Below are 19,890 nucleotides of genomic sequence, written 5' to 3'. Positions count from 1 at the left end.
GTTCTCCAGATTTCTTGGCACAACTTGGTGAGCACATCCAGGGCAGCATCTGTTAACTGAAATATGCATCGGGCCCTACAGAATTTTAAAGACACACCCAACAAATGCTATTGACTATGATAAACCAGGTATTCCCTCTACCCTTGGGCCCTTGTTGGCTAAAAACGGGCAAGCACGAGTCCAACCAGCTGGCTGACACTCACTTTCAAATAATAATTCTGACATATTTACTTTCTAAACATTCTGAAAAGAAACCTTTAAAAACTCATTTCATTTTCCCTTGGCTCCAGACATATATTTGAAGGTAATAGATGCAAGTCTGACCACTTTGGAAATATAATCAATGGCACAGTCATTAACTGGGCAAATCGCTGGTGAGGGAAAAATCACCATTTCTTCTCTTCTCAGACCAACTGAACGTGAGCGAACAGAAAGGCTGATTAAAACCAAACTGAGGGAGATTATGATGCAGAAGGATTTGGAGAACATCACATCCAAAGAGGTAAGGAACCTTGAGCTCTCTTTGGTGGAGGATTTGGGGATGGAAAAGCAGTAATTGTGGGAGGAGAGATGATATGTGGTTGAACATGTGGAGAGGTTTTACAGGGTTTAGTAGTACAGTATTCCATCTTTGTTTCAGATAAGAACAGAGTTGGAGATGCAAATGGTGTGCAATCTGCGGGAATTCAAAGAATTCATAGACAATGAAATGATAGTGATCCTTGGTCAGATGGATAGCCCTACACAGATCTTTGAGCACGTCTTCTTGGTAAGTCTGAAACCCACTTTATTAGCTGAAGCCAGCTGTTACAACAGGATTTCATTTAAATTCTGTTAAAAACAAAGGTGATTTTTTTAAGTGATAAAAACTAAAGCTCATCACTCCCTAATCTTTTTACTGCACTTTACATTATCTGTGCTCTTAAGATCATTTTTATCTATTGTACGATAGAAGTGTTATGGTGTACTACTGCTCAGTTTTGCCAGTTCCTCCTTCAGTGATTTCATGAAAATCGATCATAGTCAGAGTATATCCACCAAAGACATTGGCAGATACTACCAGTTGGTCTCCCCGCCGCCCCTCTCCCATCTCCCCATAGAATGGCTTGTTAAATGTCCTTTCCTCTTCAGAATAGTGTCCTATGTTTTCCACAACAAAACCAAAAAGTGAGTGTCTTTAAAGAACACAAATCTATTTCCTCACTCTTCTGGAATCTTTATGAAGGACAAATCCAGGATACTCAGCAGAAATGTGATCTCTGTTGGCTCTATAGAAAGAGCCAACATTTCTTGTCTCATACCTATACAGATTTAACTGATAATATCTTAACAGATAAACTCTATTTCTCCAAACAAGGTCATATTCTCTTGGGCTTAGAACCTCAATGTAACAACCATTAAAGTGGAAAATAGACCAGTCGTAATTGTTTGTATGGTGAACCAAAAAAAAAATCTGACCTTTGAGGTCACTTTTTTCAGATACTCTGAATGAGTCTGATTTATATATCTGAGCAAACTAGAAGGAAACTACTTCTAACTGAAAGACTGCTAGACTTTGAAGCATTTGAAACCTAGGTCCATTTTAAATGCTCCCAAGTCCTTGTATGGTTACCAAAAAGTCAGTGACTTAAAATTGCTCTTCATGGTTCCTGATCATCCAGTGAGTGACCTGTAATTAGCTCAAGGAGACCTCTCTGCCAGATGGATTAGAAAAGCTTCTAAAATCCCAAGACCTATTTTCTTCCCAAATGTTAGAGAGTTCTCATTTCTATCTGTACATGGTGGGAACAAGGTTAAGAGGGATAATTAAAATCAGTGGGGAACACCAGAACCTTGTTTTTGTTTCCTCTTCCCACACACTTTGACCAGAAATGCTGGCAAGAAACTAAATTGATGGGTTTGAATTTCACTTCCTTTCTCTGGTGAGGACATTTGTGAGCTGTGACATGATTAGAAGCTGAGAAACCAGAGAGAAGAGGAATAAATGCACAGGACTAGTGTGGACCATCTCACCCTGATATTCAGGAGTTTATCTCAGCAGCCATTCAGACTCCCTCAGAGCCACTGAAGGCTCATTCCCTGATTTAATTTGTTGATGCCCTAGAGTATGTGTGTTCTTAGGGTGATTTCACAGTGGTGTGATTCGTCAGGTATGGCTATAAAATTACACAAGGAAAATATTTGAGCTGGAAGGGGAATTTCTTTTCCACTCCTTTAACTTAACCAACATGTATTACAAACTTAGTGTAAACCCCACTACAAAATGGACATTGAGCTTTCCCTTTGTAACGCGTCTGGCTTTGTTGTCTTTTGTATATACTTTTCTCAGAGTTCAGTTATTCTGTGTTCCTGTTTCATTAGGAGAAACCTTTGTGTTTTCTATGGAACACTTACAGGTTGCTCATTCAAATGAACCCTACCCCTGACTGACTCCATGCAGCCCAATTTTTATGAAGGACAAATGCCTGTAGCCATAGAGCTCATGTTAGAAGGGGTATTATGGTTATCACAAGAGTCCAGAATTAAGGTTGCATAGTATACCAATGAAAGAATTTTTCTTTTACTTTTCAAAGAGAGGAGTGAATTGCAGGGGAGAGGGCTGGGCAGGGAGAAAAGTGCAACAATGAAAGAATGGAAATTCAAAATCTCTGTAAATGTTCATTAAAATTAATAAAATAAAATTTTAAAAAAGAAAGGATCTAACACTGAAAACTTGGCAGTTACTTTTCTCTTATGCTGGTTTTCCTACTATATGTATGAATATAGCAAATACAGTCCATTTCTCACTCATCAACGTGTTTCATTCAGGTTGAGTTCAATATCTCTGATGTTACACCCTGAAGAGCTATCTCAGCCATATCCCATCCTCAGATAATATATTTTAGGGCATAGTATTGTTAGTTGCTCTTGAGTTGATTTCAACTTGCAATGATTCCAGGCAACAGGAGAACTGCCCTGTACTGTTCTCTTGTCTATAGTCTTTACAGAAGCGAATAACAGAGGTTTTCCTCCCACAGAACCACTGGGTAGCTTCAAACCACCAACCTCTTGGTTAGCAGCCAAGCATTTAATCGCCTGTATCACCAGGGCTCCTAATTTCATCAGCACTCTAAACAAAATGATGTCCATGACCATGAGCTCAAACATAGCAATGATTGTGAAGATGGTGCAGGACCCAGCAGTGTTTTGTTCTGTTACCCACAGGGCCAGAACCATTCATCAGCACCTAATATCAGCAGCAAAGCAAAAATAGCCAATCTACTTCCCCTGAAATTACATTTCCTAATCAGTTATCACTGCACTTGAGTATGCCAGTGCACTCACCCTATAAGCTCCTGATTGCCAGGAATATGCTAATGTCTTGCATATTTTCCTGAGATATATGTATATTATGCTGATTACAGAAAATGTTAAAAGATAATAACAATCATCACTAAGACCTATATTCACTATTGTCTTTTCTGTATAATTTTTCTTTTTTAACATTATTTTTAATTGCTATTTTAACAAAAGTTTACAGAAAACTTGGATTTCCATTCATTTGTTGTTGCACATTTTCCTCCCTATCCCCTCCAGTTTGCTTTTCTCTTTAAAAAGATTCTTTCATTGTCACACAATTTTCTCCCTCCCTCCGCCTTCCAGTCTGCTTTGCTATGCACCTCTTATTCTGGACTGTTGTCATGCAAATGATACCAAATCATATATTTCTTTTAGACAGTTCTTCATCTATTTAAATGCAGTGTTCATTATTTATCTCCTCTTTTCTATTTTTTCTCTCCCTAACCCCCAGTCAGTCCTGTTTCAAAACAGTGGCATTATGCAGTATTTGTCCTTTTGTGACTGAGATATTTCACTCAGCATTATGTCCTCCAGAGTCACCCATTTTGTGTATAATATTTGAAGAGTTTCCTTTTTCCAGTGCTACGTAGTATTCCATTGTGTGAATATACCACAGCTTCTCTATCCTTTCATTTGTTTATGGACACTTGAGTTGCTTCCATCTCTTTACTGTTATGAACAATGCAGCAATAAACATGGGTGTGCCTGTATCTGTTTGGATGGCAGTTCTGATTTCTTCAGGATATATTCCCAGTAGTGTAATTGCTGAGCCAAATGGTATTTCTATATCCAGCTTTTTGAGAAAGTGCCATGCTGCCTTCCATAGTGGTTGCACCATTTTACACTCCCACCAACAGTGATTAAGGGTTCCAGTTTCTCCACAACCTCACCAGCATTTATTTTGTTTGCTGCTCTGTTGAACTTTGCTATTGTTACTGGAGTAACATGTTATCTTATAGTTGTTTTGATTTGCATCTCTCTTAGAGCTAGGGATTTTAAACATTTCTTCATGTATTTGTTGGCCATCTGAATGTCGTCTTTGGTGAAGTGTCTGTTCATATCCTTTGCCCATTTTGTGATTGGGTTGTCTGCCTTTATCTCCTTGAGGTTCTGGAGTATTCTAGATGTACGTCCTTTATGAGACATGTCATTACCAAATTTTTTTTTTCTATTCTGTGGCTTTCCTTTTTATTTATGCTGTTTTTGGATGTGACTTCTTTCCTTTTTTTTAAATATGTATTTGTGCACATACTCTTTTTTAACAAAGGAAAATTGACTCCACTTTAGTTAGAACTCTTGTAGAGCATAGGTGTGCTCTTGGCCATTGTGAATATTTTTCTTATTTGAGCAGAAGACTTTCAAACTGGAGAATCCTGACATTGAACTCGTCTATCTTAACAAAATTGGGTCAACAGATTGAGTGCTTTCTTCTGCTTGTTCCTTGGTAGCTTCTTCCCTTTGTTGGCACCATCATGTCCTATTCCCACAACCCTGTCTTTTCTCCAGTGAGTCTCAGCCCTGCTGGCTCTCTCAGCAGTTGACATGGAAAAAGAGATCTCATCCTAGCTGTAAGTAGTGGTATTAGTTTTCTGCACAGTCATGCCATCTTCTGCATAGCTGCAATGCCTGAAGCTCAACCAGATTCTGTAAAGAGAGACAGCAGGATTTCACCTTCTCTTTGGAAGACTGACTGATCTGCTCTGCTCTGCAGTGTGCTGTGCACAGACCTCTTTTTATTTGGAAAGTTACCAGACTGGTATGGAAGAGGGAAAGCACAGAGCACAGTTTAAAGAAAATCCACAGGAAGAAGAGAGCATTGATTACAAACAAGTGTATTTGCAGGAAAAGAAGTTCCTGAACACTCTTTAAGAGTATACTGCTTCACTGAACTAGAACCCTTTATTCAACTAGATATTCCTATCAACAGCTCTCCTGGAAGCAGGCTGTCTCATATGGTTAAAAAAACTACATTTGAACAGAGACTTTGCAGGAAGGCCAGCAGCTTTCTAATTAAACAAGGGAAACACAGTAGCATTGAGCAAACAACCAGTAATTCTCTCTTTTATAAGGCAGAATTTTACTTTTGATTGTTGTCCTTTTCAAGATTTGCCATCAGAGATAATCCTTTGATAATGATGTGTCTTTTTCAAAGGAAATATTCAGACACAGATTAATTCTTTTTACTATGGATGCAAGGAACTGGAGAGTCTGTGAAAAGATGAATGAGACAGTAATCAAATAATCTGTTTGATTACTCATATTCCTGAGATTTTTTCCTTGACCTGGAAATGGAAAAGTGCTTGGTGACACAGCATCAAGGGTACAGGTGTGGTTTGATGGCGATACGGACAGAGATACCACGCCTGGAATCTAGATCAAATTATATTTATCTTAGCAGAACTCTTCCTCCAGTACAGATCTTTCTTATTTGCCATAACTGTATTATGATCATCCATTTTGCTTGGGACATTTGAACTTCAGAAAGGCTATTTCCTAAAAATAATATTTAAGAAGAAGTCATTCCCTTGATCTTTGAACCAAGTCAGGGAGAATGGACATACAGCATAAGATAGGAATTCATTTACTTAAAAAAATGTCTAATAGTTCTGAGAATGTATTTTATCATTTACTAAGATTAGACTATACTTTGCATAATTACATAAAATCTGATGCAAACCCCTAAATAATTATGTCGCAGTAAGAGCTCAGTTGCGTCTGTGGGGCATCCCAGGAGGCAAATATACATGGCATTTGTGTATTTGTGTTATGGCTAGAAATGCAGTTAGATCACACTGACTTCAGTTCTCTTGAGTTGAACCTAAAGCAGCCTGGCCCCAGCCCAAGTCAGTTGACATAGTAGCCAGTGTTTTAAACTTCCTTCACTCCTGGCTCTATGTCATTTCAGATTGTCAGAATTCTCTCTGAACAGATGATGAAAATCATGAATTGTTCCCATCACACCAGGTTTATTTTCATCTAACTGTACACAGTTCAGCAGGGGATTTACATTTCTAAATTAAGAAGTGAGGTGGTCACATTTCCATGGCCCCAGTTTAGCCATTTGGCTCCTATTGCCAGTCTTCTGTCTCCTTGAGGCCCGTTGTAGTTCTTTCTCTATTTCTTATTAAGGTCTAGTTTTCTGAAGTTGAGCACAGAGCTTTCAGAACATTGAGAGCCAGTCAGCCAAACTCTAGTCTGTAAAAAAGGTCAGCTGTCCATCATTTGTTGACCTTTTAAATGGAGTTTCTTCACAGTCTCCCTGAGATCTCACAGGTCAACAGCCAAATTACAGCTTACTTACAATATGACAGTGCTTTCATCCACCTGGTCATTCCCCAAGTGCTTCATTTACTTATAACCCTTGATTATTCATTCAATAGATGTTTGTTGATTCTCTTTTTTACACCAGGCGTGAAGCTAGGAATGTATGCAATCTGATCTAATTTCAGAAGAATAGTCATCTACTCTATCAGATGCTCAGGAGAATGTCAGTGAAATAAGGATATGAAAGTGACCACATGGGATTAGAAATAAGACAAGATCACCTGTAACATTTGCAAGAGTTGTGAGGGCCAAAGCTTTAGAGTCTAGTGGATAGAAAGAAGCCGGGGTGCTGTGAGCTGAGACCCATGGGAAGAAGAAAATCTGAAAAGTTAATTAGATTCTAGTTCTGTGCATCATGTCTATGAAGAGGAAAGAACAGTATCTAGAGGAAGATTCAGGATGAAGAGAGGAATTTTTATATCTTAATATGAGGGAGACATAAAATGTAAATGGAATTTGAAGGAGAAATATCCTTCAAGAGTATAAAACTAATGTGGGAAATGTTCCATTTTACAAAGAAAACAGTTTGCCTAGTGTCAAACAATAAGAGAAGTCAGGAATTGAACTCTAAACCTTAAGTGTTAAATTCCATTAATGAGCCTGAACCTTGTCCTATCGTGTGCCATCCTCATGATCCCCAACACCCTCAATCCAGTTGTTGCAGTCTCTGGGTCAGCCTTCCTGGTTGAGGGTCGTCTTCTCCTTTGCCCTCCTTCCACCTTCACAAGCATGATGGAATTCACTTTTTCACACTGTTGTACTTTCAAAAGACATAGTTCAAAGGCTTTGTTAATTAAAAAAAGAAAAAGAGCCTTAAACATTGAAAAGATGTTCACTTTTAATCATTAGAGAAATGGAAACTATCCTGAGATAATATTTCACACCCATCAGACTGGCAAAAATTCAAAAGCTTAACCGTACTTCCCCCCCACTTTATTTTTATTATTATTATTATTATTATTATTATTATTATTATTATTATTATTCCACACTTTTTGTTGACAAGGTTGTGAGGAAAGCACCACTCTCTTACACTCTTACACGTCTGGTGCGAATGCAGAACGGTTTCTGCTCCTGTGGAGAACTTAGCAATGTGGAGACCCCAGGAGTCATTCTAGTCCATTCTATCCATGGAAATGCTAGTCTTAGTCAGAATTGTCTCAACAGCAGTGAGTTTGAACAAAACGTCATTTACCCTTGGACTCGGTAATCTCACTTCCAGAAATAGGAAACAACATTCAAAAGAGATTAACTGAATAAACTGTTTTATCACTACCCATTGAAATACTGCCCGGGAAACAAAAAAGAAAAAAAAAACAACAGGGAATGCAGTTTGTTTTTAATTGCAGTTTGGGTGAAAGTTTATAAAGCCGCCAAATTTTCCATTGAACCATTCACACACATTGTGTTTTGTGATGTTAACTGTGTGCCCCTCTGTATAACTGTGCTCTTCTCACTTCCCCTCTGTTTTCCTCATTCCCGCTCCTCCTCTCCTGTCCCTTCCTGCCTTCTAAGCTTTGTTAGGGAGCAAACTCAAACTCATTCCCATATGCCAGAATTGTGCCTAGCTGACCCTTCAGCTGTTTTTCAGAGGCAGTAAATCACATTTACACATTTAATAGGAAATTACCCATCTTGGCTCCTGCAGAGCAGCTGGTAGATTTGAGCTACAAACCTTTAGATTGGCGACACAGCTCCTTACCCACTAGGCCACCAGAGTCTCCTGTGGTTGATTGTCCTGAGGAGTAGGTTCCTCACAGCTGTTTATGAACGTATCTATTTTTTGTCTAAAAAGTGATCCTGAGAGTGAGTTCCGCTCCAAGCTTGAAGGGGCTCCAAGAGCCCTAAGTCTGGGCTTTTTTATCATTTTTAACATGAAGCAGTTATTCAGATTTCCTCATTCAAAGAGGGAATGTACCAGCCATATATATAAGAAGTGGCAACATAAGTAAATAGTGGTAATAAATATATATTTACTTAAATTTTTCTAAATTTAACGTAGGTTTGATGAAAATAGTTATCCAAAGGATAGGGATGGGATAGACTTCCAAGTTTACTATCTTGTAATCATTTGTGTTGAAGAATGGGGAAATTGAATACAAGCAAGAGCAAATGAATCCACACGTATATCCAATGTATAACATCACAGAAATTATAATAATTAATAAAATGCTGTTGGGTTGTGTACTGTTGAGTCAGAACCAACTCACAGGTGACCCTTCAAGGAGTTTTCGGAGGCAGTAAATTGCACGGGAGGAGATTGCCCATCCTTCTCCCACAGAGCCGCTGGTGGATTCAAACCGCATGCCTTTGGAATTGCAGTGTAGATTCCTACCACTAGGCCACCAGAGCTCCCATATTGCTGGTGAATGTATAAAATGATGCATCCACTTTTGGAAAAGTTTGTAATTTCTAAAAAAAAAAGTCTTAGAATTACTATATAACCCAACAATGCAACTCCTAGATGTGTTAAAAAAAAGTTTAAAACATGTTCAAACAAATACTTGTTGCAAAGCTTCTGGTGGTGGTATTGTTGTCCCATGATGTTGAGTCAACTCTGACTGACTCAGAGCCGCCCAACCAAATGAACCCCAGCCCAGCCCTGCTCCAGCCTCACAGTCACTGCCACACCGGAGCCCTTTGTTGCTACTGCCACATCACTCTACCTCATTGACGGTCATCTTCTTCTCACTGACCAAGCGTGATACCTCTCTCCAGGAACTGGCCACTCCTGAGAACATGCCCAAAGTATGAGATGAAGTCTTACCATCCTCGCCTCAAAGGAACATTCTTGCTGTGCTACGTCCCAAACAGTTGTGTTTGTTCTTTTCTTTAGCATGGTGATCTGCGGAATAGTTAGTATCCTTTGCCAGGACCACAGTTCAAAGATAACAGCTTTTCTTTAGTCTTCCTTTTTCACTGTCCAACTTTGATAGGCACAACAGCAGTAGAAAATGCCATGCCAGTATTCATGGCAGCACTAGTGACAGTCGCCAAAAGGTGAAATAAACCCAAATGCTTATAAGCAGATGAGTAGATAAACAAAATGTGGCGTGTGTGTGTGTTTATTTATCTAGTTTAAGACAGGAAGCAGAAGTGGCATCCACTTCCTAAACCTCATGACTTTGACAACTCTATGAACTTGGAGATGGTAGTTCTAGAAAGACTTCAGGTCTTTTGTTCATAGGGTCGCTATGAGTCATCATCGATTCCACAGGAATCAACAACAACGGTGGAATATTAGGCAGCCATGAAGAAATATTCAATATGTTATATGCTAATGCAGTAAGTCTTATGAAAGTAGAAATATGAGAGTGTCCCACTTTTAGAAACTGACAGAACAACAATATTCCAGGGCTAAGCAAAAGAAGATTCATTCTGTAGATAATAGCACTTTTTATTTCTGATGACAAAAGTCATTGATGCCTCTAAGTTGTACACGTACAAAAGAATGATTTACTAAATACCGTGTTATACATAAGGAGCTCTGGTGGTGCAGTGTGTAACAGTGCAGATCTACCAGTGACTCTGTGGGAGAAAGGTGGGCAGTCTTCCAGAAAAGAATGACAGCCTCCAAAACCTGGTGGAGGGGCACTGTGAGTTGGAATCGACCTTGTGGCAGTGGTTTGTGGTTGTACTAGTCTTTTACTATATAGAGATATAGAGATATATATAGTACTATATATAGTTTTGCAGCAGCAACCAAACTGCATCTGTGTGTACACATGTTTGTGTGTCTGTGTATGTGTGTATACTGTTGTTAGTGCCAACTCATAGTGACCGTGTGTACAGATCAAAACTTACCCCACCCTTACACTCTCCACCATACTAAGTCTGTTGTTGCCATTACTATGTCAGTCCATCTTATTAATGCTCATTTGATGGAAATACTGATAGAAATAGACACATTACCGGGAACTTTGGTGGCCTAGTGGCAAGAAGGTACACTGCAATCCCAGAGGTATATGGTTCAAATCCGCCAGATGCTCAGCTGAAGAAGGAGGAGCAGTTTCCTCCTGTACCAGTCAGATCCGATTTGACGGCACACACAAAAAAGTAAGAAAATACAATTTTTTTTAAAAAAGAAATGATGTGTGTACAAAATATATATCAAGAGAGAGAGATGTCACTAGGTATACTGTGTCTTGCTGTGCTCACAGGTGCTGGGTTCTCCACCAATTAAAGGTTTGTCACACCCTTCCACTGAGCAAGTCTAGCAGTGCAGTTCTTTTAACAACATAGTCCTCATGTCTCTGTGTCACATTTTGGTAATTCTTGCAATATTTCAAACTTTTGATAATGTTATGTCATACTTAATAGGCTACAAAGTATTATGAACAATAATAAAACAAGATACCTAATTTAGATCAGACAGTGGTCTGTGATCTTGAGCAAAAAGGTCTGAAATTTTAGAATATTGGTTTTCTCAACGGTAACAAATGAAGATTTTTTTTTACTCTCTTTATTTCCCAAAAGGGAATATAATATCCAAAGTTCCCTCTTTAGAAGGCACTCAGTAAATGCTATGGCTCATCTCTTTTAGAAGCCCTGTTGCTCTCTTGACAGGACTCCTGACTAGATGTTGTGTTTGGTTGAATCCCTATTACCTTGTTTTGTTTGTTCCTCAGGGCTCGGAGTGGAATGCCTCCAACTTAGAAGACTTACAGAACCGAGGGTAAGTGCATGGAGCAATTGCTGACTGTGTCGTGTCTTTACAGTTAAAGAGTTAACCAATCAATAATTTTAATTTTAAGGATTGCTTCCAGTTGATTCATGTAAAATAATGTAATCAGGTAAAATCTAGTGACAATAAACTGCAACTATTCCGATAATCTCGCTGTTCTGTAAGGCAGGCACATAGTTCAAATCCACTAGGGCCTCCTCCCATGTGATTTACTGCCTCCAAAAACCTGCTTTTGATTCCAGCTCGACAGCACATAATAACAACGTCCCTTAATAAAGAGCAGCTGTTTCACTAGAAAGATTTTACAGAGAAATTGTGTAAGCCTTTGGTGCCACTTTAATGCAAACAAATGTTGGTTCTTTTATATTAAGAAATACTGTGAACAAAATATTATCGTTGTTATTGTTGTCATGTATAACTCATAACGACCCTATGAGCAACAGACCTGAACCCTGTCCTATCTTGGGCCTTCCTTACAATCTCTGACATACTCAAGTCCATTGCTCTAGTAACTGTGTCAATTTTGAAGGTCTTCTCTCTCTCACTGACCCTCCAGCTTTCCAAGCATGATCTTACTTTCCAAGGAATAGTCTCTCCTAACAGTATGCCCAAACTATGTGAGATGAAGCTTTGCCATGCCATCCTTGCCCCCAGAGAGCACTCTGACTGCACTTTGTCCAAGATGTATCTGTTCCTTTGGCAGTTTATGGGATAGTCCATAATTCTCCAGCACTACAACTCAAAGTCATCAGTTCTTCTCTCATTCTTATTTGTTGTCCAACTCACTCAAAGCATACCTGGTGATGGACAGGACAATGGCCTGCATCGAGCACACCTGAGTCTTTAAACTAACATCATTATCCTCAATACTTTGGAGAGGGCCTTGACAACAGACTTATCCATTGCAGCATAACTTTTGATTCTTGATTGCTGGTCCCAAGGGTATTGTTTGTGGATCCCAATATGATGAGATTGTTGAGGTTGTATCTCTTTTCTTCATCTATCATGATATTATTTATCAGCCCAAGAATGAAGTTTTTTGCCTTCTTAATGTTGAGATGTAATCCATATTGAAGGATGTAGTCTTTGATCTTCTTCTGTAACAAGTGTTTCAGCAAGCAAGATTGTATCATCTGCATAATACAGGTTGTTGGTGAGTTTTCCCTTGACCTTGATCACACATTCTTCCTTATAGAATCTAGCTTCTTGAATTATTTGCTCAGCATATAAATGGAGTAGGTAAGTCTGTCACAAAAAGATGACCTCACTCACATAAAAAGATGAGAAAAGGTAAACATACAGAGAACTAAGTTTATTAGCAATTATCAAGATCAGAAGAGAGGGGAAGAAGGGGAATTAACAGTGATAGAAATACTGTCTTCCTTAAGAGTTGAGTTGTACAGGGAGCTCTGGTGGCCTGGCAGGAAGCTGCACTGCAATCCCAGAGACATGCGGTATGAATTCACCACATGCTCTGCTGGAAAAGGAAGGACAATCTCCTCCTGTACCAGTCAGATCTGATTTGATGTTGGTAGTGTTGTTGTTAAGTGCCGTCGAGTCGCAGGCGACTCATAGTGACCCTATGAAGGAAAGTCCTCAATGCTTGGGTGTCTTTCATCCTCTCTCCAGGTTCATAGGGTTTCCGGAGGCAAGCTATTACGGAAGTGGATGCCACTCCTCCTTCCAAGCTTGTTTTAATCGGGGAGCTCCACCCCACTCTCTGTCCGCATTGGGTAACCAGCCATTGACACATTTGACACATCAGTGTCACAGTGTTCAGCGTCACAGCAACCACAAGTTACCACTGTATGGCAACTTGTACACCAGGGCTATACGACCTAGAGGAATGTCTGATTTGATGGTACGCTCACACAAAAATAATAATAAAAAGAGTAGAGCTGCACAGGAGATTATTGTTAATTGTTCTCAAAAAGTTATACACCTATAAAAAGTTGAACTGGCAAAAGTTGGGTGATACGTATATGATCAGAATAAGTAACTTCTGAAGCCACTGCCTATGCACAACCAGCAACTGCCTAGGATTTGGTTCTTGGCTTGGAGGGTATAGTAGAATGGGACATCCCAGTTAGTTGGCCTGATAACAGTTCAGTGCTTCTGTTCTACCTCCTGCTTCAGTGTGCAGGGCATAGGGTCATAAAAGCTTGCAAGTAGCCATGCAAGGTACACCAGTTAGTCTGTTTCTACTCGAAACAACAGAAGGGCTTCGAGTTAGGGTTAGGCATTGTCAAGGACCTCTCCAAATTACTGAGAGGCAATGATACGAGTTTGAGGTCTTAGATGCTCCTGATTCAGGCCATGATCTTTCCAGTCACTTCCTTTACATCTGAAAGCTGAACAATAAATACAGATGACAGAAGAATCGATGCCTATGAGCTCTGGTGTTGGAGAAGAGTACATAATGTCCCATGGACTGCCAAAAGAACAAGCTTATTTCTGTACTGCAATCCTGGAGGCACAGTTCTAATCCACCAGATGCTCCGCTGGAGAAGGACAGACAATCTCCTCCTGTGCCAGCCAGATCCTACTCCACAGTACACAACAAGAAGAAAAAAGAACAAGCTTATTTCTTGAAGAAGGTGCAACCTGAGTGCACCTTTGTGACAAAGGTGATAAAACTTCATCTCACATTCTTTAGACATGTTGCTAGGAGAGACTATTCCTTGGAGAGGGACATCATGCTTGGAAAGGTGAAGGGTTGACAAAAAAGAGGAAGACTAGATAATACTAGATGTATTATCACAATAAATGTAGCAATGGACTCAAGTATGTCAACAATTGTGAACAAGACACAGGACAGGGTTCTGGTCTGGTTCATAGGGTCACTATAGTTTGTACTCTACTCGGCAGCACCTAGCCTTGCCTAACCTTGGCAATCACTGATTTTCTACTGTGAACATTTCATATTAATGCAATCATATAGTACATGGTCTTTTCATATTGGCTTTTTTTACCTTACATGTTTTCATTTCATTCATTCACGTCGTATTAGGTATCAGCACTTCATTCCTTTTTTATTGCTAAATAATACTCCATTGTAAGATTCTGTCACATTATCTTCTCATCATTGACAGATAATTGATTTTTTTCTCCTTTTTGACTACTACAAAAAAATGCTACTATAAACACTTGTGTATAAGAATTTCTCTTGGGTTGATTTCTTCTTAGAAGTGGAATTGCTGAATCATGTGATAACTCGTGTTTAAATTTTTGGAGATTCACCATACTACTTTGAAAAGCAGGTGTTTCCTTTTACAGTTTTATCAGGTGTTTGTTTTTTAAGTCTTTTAACCCTTTCTAGTAATAGTCTTTGATAATAAATTTAAACAGATTCAAATCCTGTCCCAAGAACGTTACTCCTTGACCTCATAGTTAGCCAGTGTGACTCGTTCTTTTTTGTTTGTTTGTTTCTGTAACTTTTTAAATTCATTTTAATAAAGGTTTACAAAGTCTTTGAATTTCCATTCATTCATTGTTGTACTTTTCACCCTTCCCACCCTGCCCCCCCCCAATTCGCTCTTGTTTTTGAAAAGTAAAAGAAAAATTCTTTCATTGTTATGCAATCCCTACCCCCAAGTCTACTCCACTGTGCAGCCTTCATTCTGGACTCATGTCATAACAATAATACCTCATCATATATCTCTTTTTTTTTCTATAATTATATTTTATTAATTTTCATAAACATTTACAGAGATTTTGGGCTTCCACTCATTCATTGTTGCACTATTCTCTCTACCCTCCTCCCAGTTTGATCTTGTCCAAATGCCACAGTGCTTGTCAAAGCCAGTTCTGATTAATCTTCTTTGTCAGTGTGTCCTTTGCCATTCCCTATCACTCCTCCCTGAGAGAGACTTCACCCTGAGTCATAAGGAAAAGGGGATGGCGTATTCTCTTAGCTACTTCCTGCTGAAAAGGGACGCTGTGGGTTTCAGGGTGAAGATCTTCTCTCACTCCTCTAAAGGGCCCCTTTGGCAGTAGGAAACACATAGACTATTATGGAGATTGATTTTGGAATTTAGATGCACTCTTATTGATTGTGCTTGGCCGTACATGTTCATATCCTTGAAGATGTATCATGGGGGTGTTGCAACCTAGAAGACACAAATTTGACTAACAAGTTATAAGTACATGAGTCCAAAAATTATGGAAAAGTAAAAGAAAAGATTCTTTCATTGTTTTACAAACCCTCCCCCAGGTCCCCTCCACCATGTAGCCCTCGCTCTAGTCTCCTGTGATGACAGAAATACCCAGTTATATCTCTCTTTTAAACGGTTCTCTCCCTCCTCTGTTTCAGTGCAGTATACATTATTGAACCCATCTTACTCAGTCTCTCCCCAACCCCAAGGACAGTCCCATTCTACAACAGTGGCATCATGTAATATTTGTCCTTTTGTGACTGGGATATTTCACTCAGCATAATGTTCTCCAGGGTCACCCATTTTGTATAGTATTTCATGAGTTCCTTGTTTTTCAGTGCAGCATAGTACTCCATGTATGACTATACCACAGCTTCTCGATCCATTCGTTTGTTGATGGGCACTCAGGCTGTTTCCAACTCTTTGCTGTTGTGAACAAAGCTTCAATAAACATGGGTGTGCATATATTTGTTTGGGTGTTGGTTCTGGTTTCTTTGGGGTATTTTCCTAGTAGTGGAATTGCTGGGTCAAATGGTATCTCTATTTGCAACTTTTTGAGAAAGCGCCATACTGCTTTCCACAGGGGTTGCACCATTTTACACTCCCACCAACGGTGAATCAGGGTTCCAGTTTCTCCACAACCTCGCCAGCATTTGTTGCTTGTTGTTCTGTTAAATTTTGCTATTTTGACTGGGGTGAGATGATATCTCATAGTTGTTTTAATTTGCATCTCTCTTAGGGCTAGGGATTTTGAGCATTTCTTCATGTGTTTGTTAGCCATCTGAATGTCTTCTTCGGTGAAGTGCCTGTTCATATCCTGTGCCCATTTTTCTATTGGATTATTTACCTTTGTCTTGTTGTGGTGCTCACGTATTTCATAAATTCTGGATATAAGTCCCTTATCTGATATGTTATTACCGAATACTTTTTCCCAGTCAGTGGCTTCCCTTTTTACCCTACTGGAGAAGTTTTTGGATGTGCATAGGGATTTGAGTCTTAGAAGGTCCCATTCATCTATGTTATCTTCTCCTGGTTGTAGCTTTTCCAGGATACTGGGAAGACTGTTTATGTTGTGGATTAGGACTTCTAGTGTTGTTCCTAGTTTTCTGTAATGAATTTTATAGTCCTTGGTTTTAGTCCTAGGTCCATGATCCACCTTGAGTTGGTTTTTGTGTATGGAGTGAGGTGTGGGTCTTGCTTGAGTCTTTTGCAGATATTTTTCCAATTTTGCCAACACCATTTGTTAAAAAGGCTGTCGTTCCCCCACTTCACTGATTATCATATATCCCTTTTAAACAGTCTCTCCCTCGTCTGTTTCAGTGCAGTATACATTATTTATCACCTCTTTTCTCAGTCTTCCCTCAACCCCAATGTCAGTCCCTTTTTACAACAGTGGCACTCTGCAATATTTGTCCTTTTGTGACTGAGATATTTCGCTCAGCATAATGTCCTCCAGGGTCACCCATTTTGTATAGTATTTCATGAGTTCCTTGTTTTTCAGTGCAGCATAGTACTCCATGTATGACTATACCACAGCTTCTCGATCCATTCGTTTGTTGATGGGCACTCAGGCTGTTTCCAACTCTTTGCTGTTGTGAACAAAGCCTCAATAAACATGGGTGTGCATATATTTGTTTGGGTGGTGGTTCTGATTTCTTTGGGGTATTTTCCTAGTAGTGGAATTGCTGGGTCAAATGCTATTTGTCTTTGCAACTTATTGAGAAAGCGCCATACAGCCTTCCACAGTGGTTGCACCATTTTACACTCACACCAACAGTGAATAAGGGTTCCTGTTTCTCTGCAAACCTCACCAGCATTTGATGTTTGCTGTTCTGTTAAATTTTGCTATTGTTACTGGGGTGAGATACTATCTCATAGTTGTTTTGATTTGCATCTCTTTTAGAGCTAGGGATTTTGAACATTTCTTCATGTGTATGTTGGCCATCTGAATGTCATCTTTGGTGAAGTGTCTGTTCATATCCTGTGCCCATTTTTCAGTTGGGTGTGGCTCATTCTTTTTGAAGTCATTTCTTTGACATTTTTAAAACCTGGTATGTGGTTGTGAGAAGGAATATCTCCAGAGAATAATGACTAGGTCTGTGCTGTGTTGTTAAGGTAACTTCACATAGCAGAGTACACACAGCAGTAAGGGAAGGTAGCCCATTCGTAAGTGAAACCCAAGCGTTTATTGAAATTCATTGTGCAGTGAGAGAGATAGCAGAAGGAATTTTTGATACAGAAACTGTTCAGTACTGGCTTTGACAAGCACTGTGGCATTTGGACAAGAACACCCTGGGAGGAGGGTAGAGAGAATAGTGCAACAATGAATGAGTGGAAGCCCAAAATCTCTGTAAATGTTTATGAAAATTAATAAAATATAATTATAGGAAAAAAAAAAAAGAAACTGTTCAGTAAGCCTCGAGTATGGGAGAACGCTCAGATGCATCTGCTCCCATAGCAGCCAGGAATGCAGCCAGATAAAGTTAAAGGCGGTTAAGAGAGTTTCACATCCAGCTTTGCTCTGACCCTCCCAACCCTGGCCTCATGTTCCTCCTTCAGTGTAGTTTAGAGAGAACAATAAAGCAAAGTCTAATGAACTTGACAATTGGAAGGGTAAGAAATATTCTTTCCATTTCTTTCATTTTTAAAGGACATCAGTATTCTAATTTTTGTACAAGTGATTTCTAAAAGACGAATTATGTTACTGATAATTTTAATGACAAAAATTATCAAGTTATAAACTTCCGTTTGATTCTTTAGAATAAAACATGACAGGATTATATAAACTATGCACAAACTGAAAATGGAATGTAGATGATGAACTCAGGAGAAAGCCTTTCTCTCAATAACTGCTTGGTCCCGAGGTATGCCTCGGACCTTGTTCTAAGTATACTTTATACTGAGTAAGTATATTCTTTACACTAAGTATAGTAGAGAGTTTTTAATTCTTTTTAATGATATTTGTGTTTTGGGGTTTTTTCCCCTCTTCCTTCATTGTTTTATTATTTCCTTCTGGCCCCAGGTATAGACTGGCTTTAAATAAGCAAAGCAGCGCTGAGGATTGGGTCTATCCAAAGCAGTAGATCACATATTCTCCCTTGCCGTCCTTGTAGGGTGCGGTACATCTTGAACGTCACCCGAGAGATTGATAACTTTTTCCCAGGAGTCTTTGAGTACCATAACATCCGAGTATATGATGAAGAGGCAACAGACCTCCTGGCCTACTGGAATGACACTTACAAGTTCATCTCTAAAGCAAAGTGAGTAGTGTGGTCCCATGCATGTGTCTGGCCTCCGTTTCTTGCGCCACACGTAGGTGGGGCTGGTGGCTGTAGATAACTTATTGGTGGCACCCAGGAAAAATAAGTTAAACCAAAAGAGAGGATCTTGGGATTTTTTTTTTTATTCTAGGGAAAGGAACACTAGTGACTTAATTAATACTTTTCCATTAAGTAAATGAAGCCTTGCGAAGAATGTGACCACATGTTGGCTGCTTTCTTTGAACGTAAAACTAGAGGAAATAGGGGGAGGGCTGGGCAGGGAGAGAAGTACAACAATGAATGAATGGAAATCCAAAATCTCTGTAAATACTCATTAAAATTATTTTAAAAAAAACACTAGAGGAAATAGGCTTAAGCTGTAGTAAGAGAAATAGAAATGAAAGAAGAAATTCTGAGTTAAGTTCTTAGATTGCCAGTGGGGAGATCTGGAAGTTGCCATAGAAATTAGTCCAGAAGGTGGAGTACTATACCCTCCGCTTAGAAGTCAATAAAATAAATGTAATAAACTTTGGAAATCTTTTTCCATTCTTTTTCTTTATTATTAGGATACTCTAAATGGTGACTTTTTCTCTGGATACTCCTTTGATGTATTAATTGGCCCTTTAGTTCTGACCTTTAGTTGAGTATTCATTTAGTGCTTTGGTATTAGGATACTTTTAATTCCCTCCACACCCTATTTATTCCTTCATCAAAAGGAACTATAAGTAAATGATCATAGTTCACCCTCGAGGTGGGCCACATTAAAACCATTCCTAAAAGATGGTAAGTATTTTTTTTATTTTTTTAAGTTTTCCTTTTTTTTTTTTAATTTGTATGCTGTCAAATTGGATCTGACTGACAGAGGAGGAGATTGTCCCTCCTTCTGGTGGAACACCTGGTGGATTCAAACTGTGTGCCTTTAAGTTTTCATTTTTTTTAAAGTTTTCCTTGAATGATTTCACAACTCTTTTCAAGAATCTTGAAGATAAGAATCTTCATGGTTAAGATTTTATTTTTTTCTTTTCGTTAACTTGAAAAACTCATATTTTTATCTTGAGTCCATTCTTTCCATCTCTAGCCAGCATCTAAAAGAGCATTTTATGTTCTTACAGTTTATTAGTACATAATT

At 39.0% G+C, this 19,890-nt stretch overlaps 1 protein-coding gene across 2 annotated transcripts in view; it reads left to right on the top strand.

The window, feature by feature from the left end:
- Positions 1-19,890, top strand: part of SSH2 (slingshot protein phosphatase 2) — a 311,107-nt gene that overhangs the window by 271,968 nt on the left and 19,249 nt on the right. For both annotated transcript variants that reach the window (XM_006890988.1, XM_006890987.1), the window contains 4 exons: positions 409-502; positions 641-769; positions 11,292-11,338; positions 18,615-18,761. In XM_006890988.1, coding sequence (XP_006891050.1) covers positions 409-502; positions 641-769; positions 11,292-11,338; positions 18,615-18,761 — 417 coding nt within the window. The remainder of the gene's footprint in view (positions 1-408; positions 503-640; positions 770-11,291; positions 11,339-18,614; positions 18,762-19,890) is intronic.

This window comes from Elephantulus edwardii, unplaced genomic scaffold (assembly GCF_000299155.1).
Source record: "Elephantulus edwardii isolate Elephantulus edwardi_28Jun2011 unplaced genomic scaffold, EleEdw1.0 scaffold00094, whole genome shotgun sequence".
Classification (NCBI taxonomy): Eukaryota; Metazoa; Chordata; class Mammalia; order Macroscelidea; family Macroscelididae; genus Elephantulus; species Elephantulus edwardii.
The sequence above is the reverse complement of the archived record's forward strand: the minus strand, read 5'-3'. Positions and strand labels throughout refer to the sequence as shown.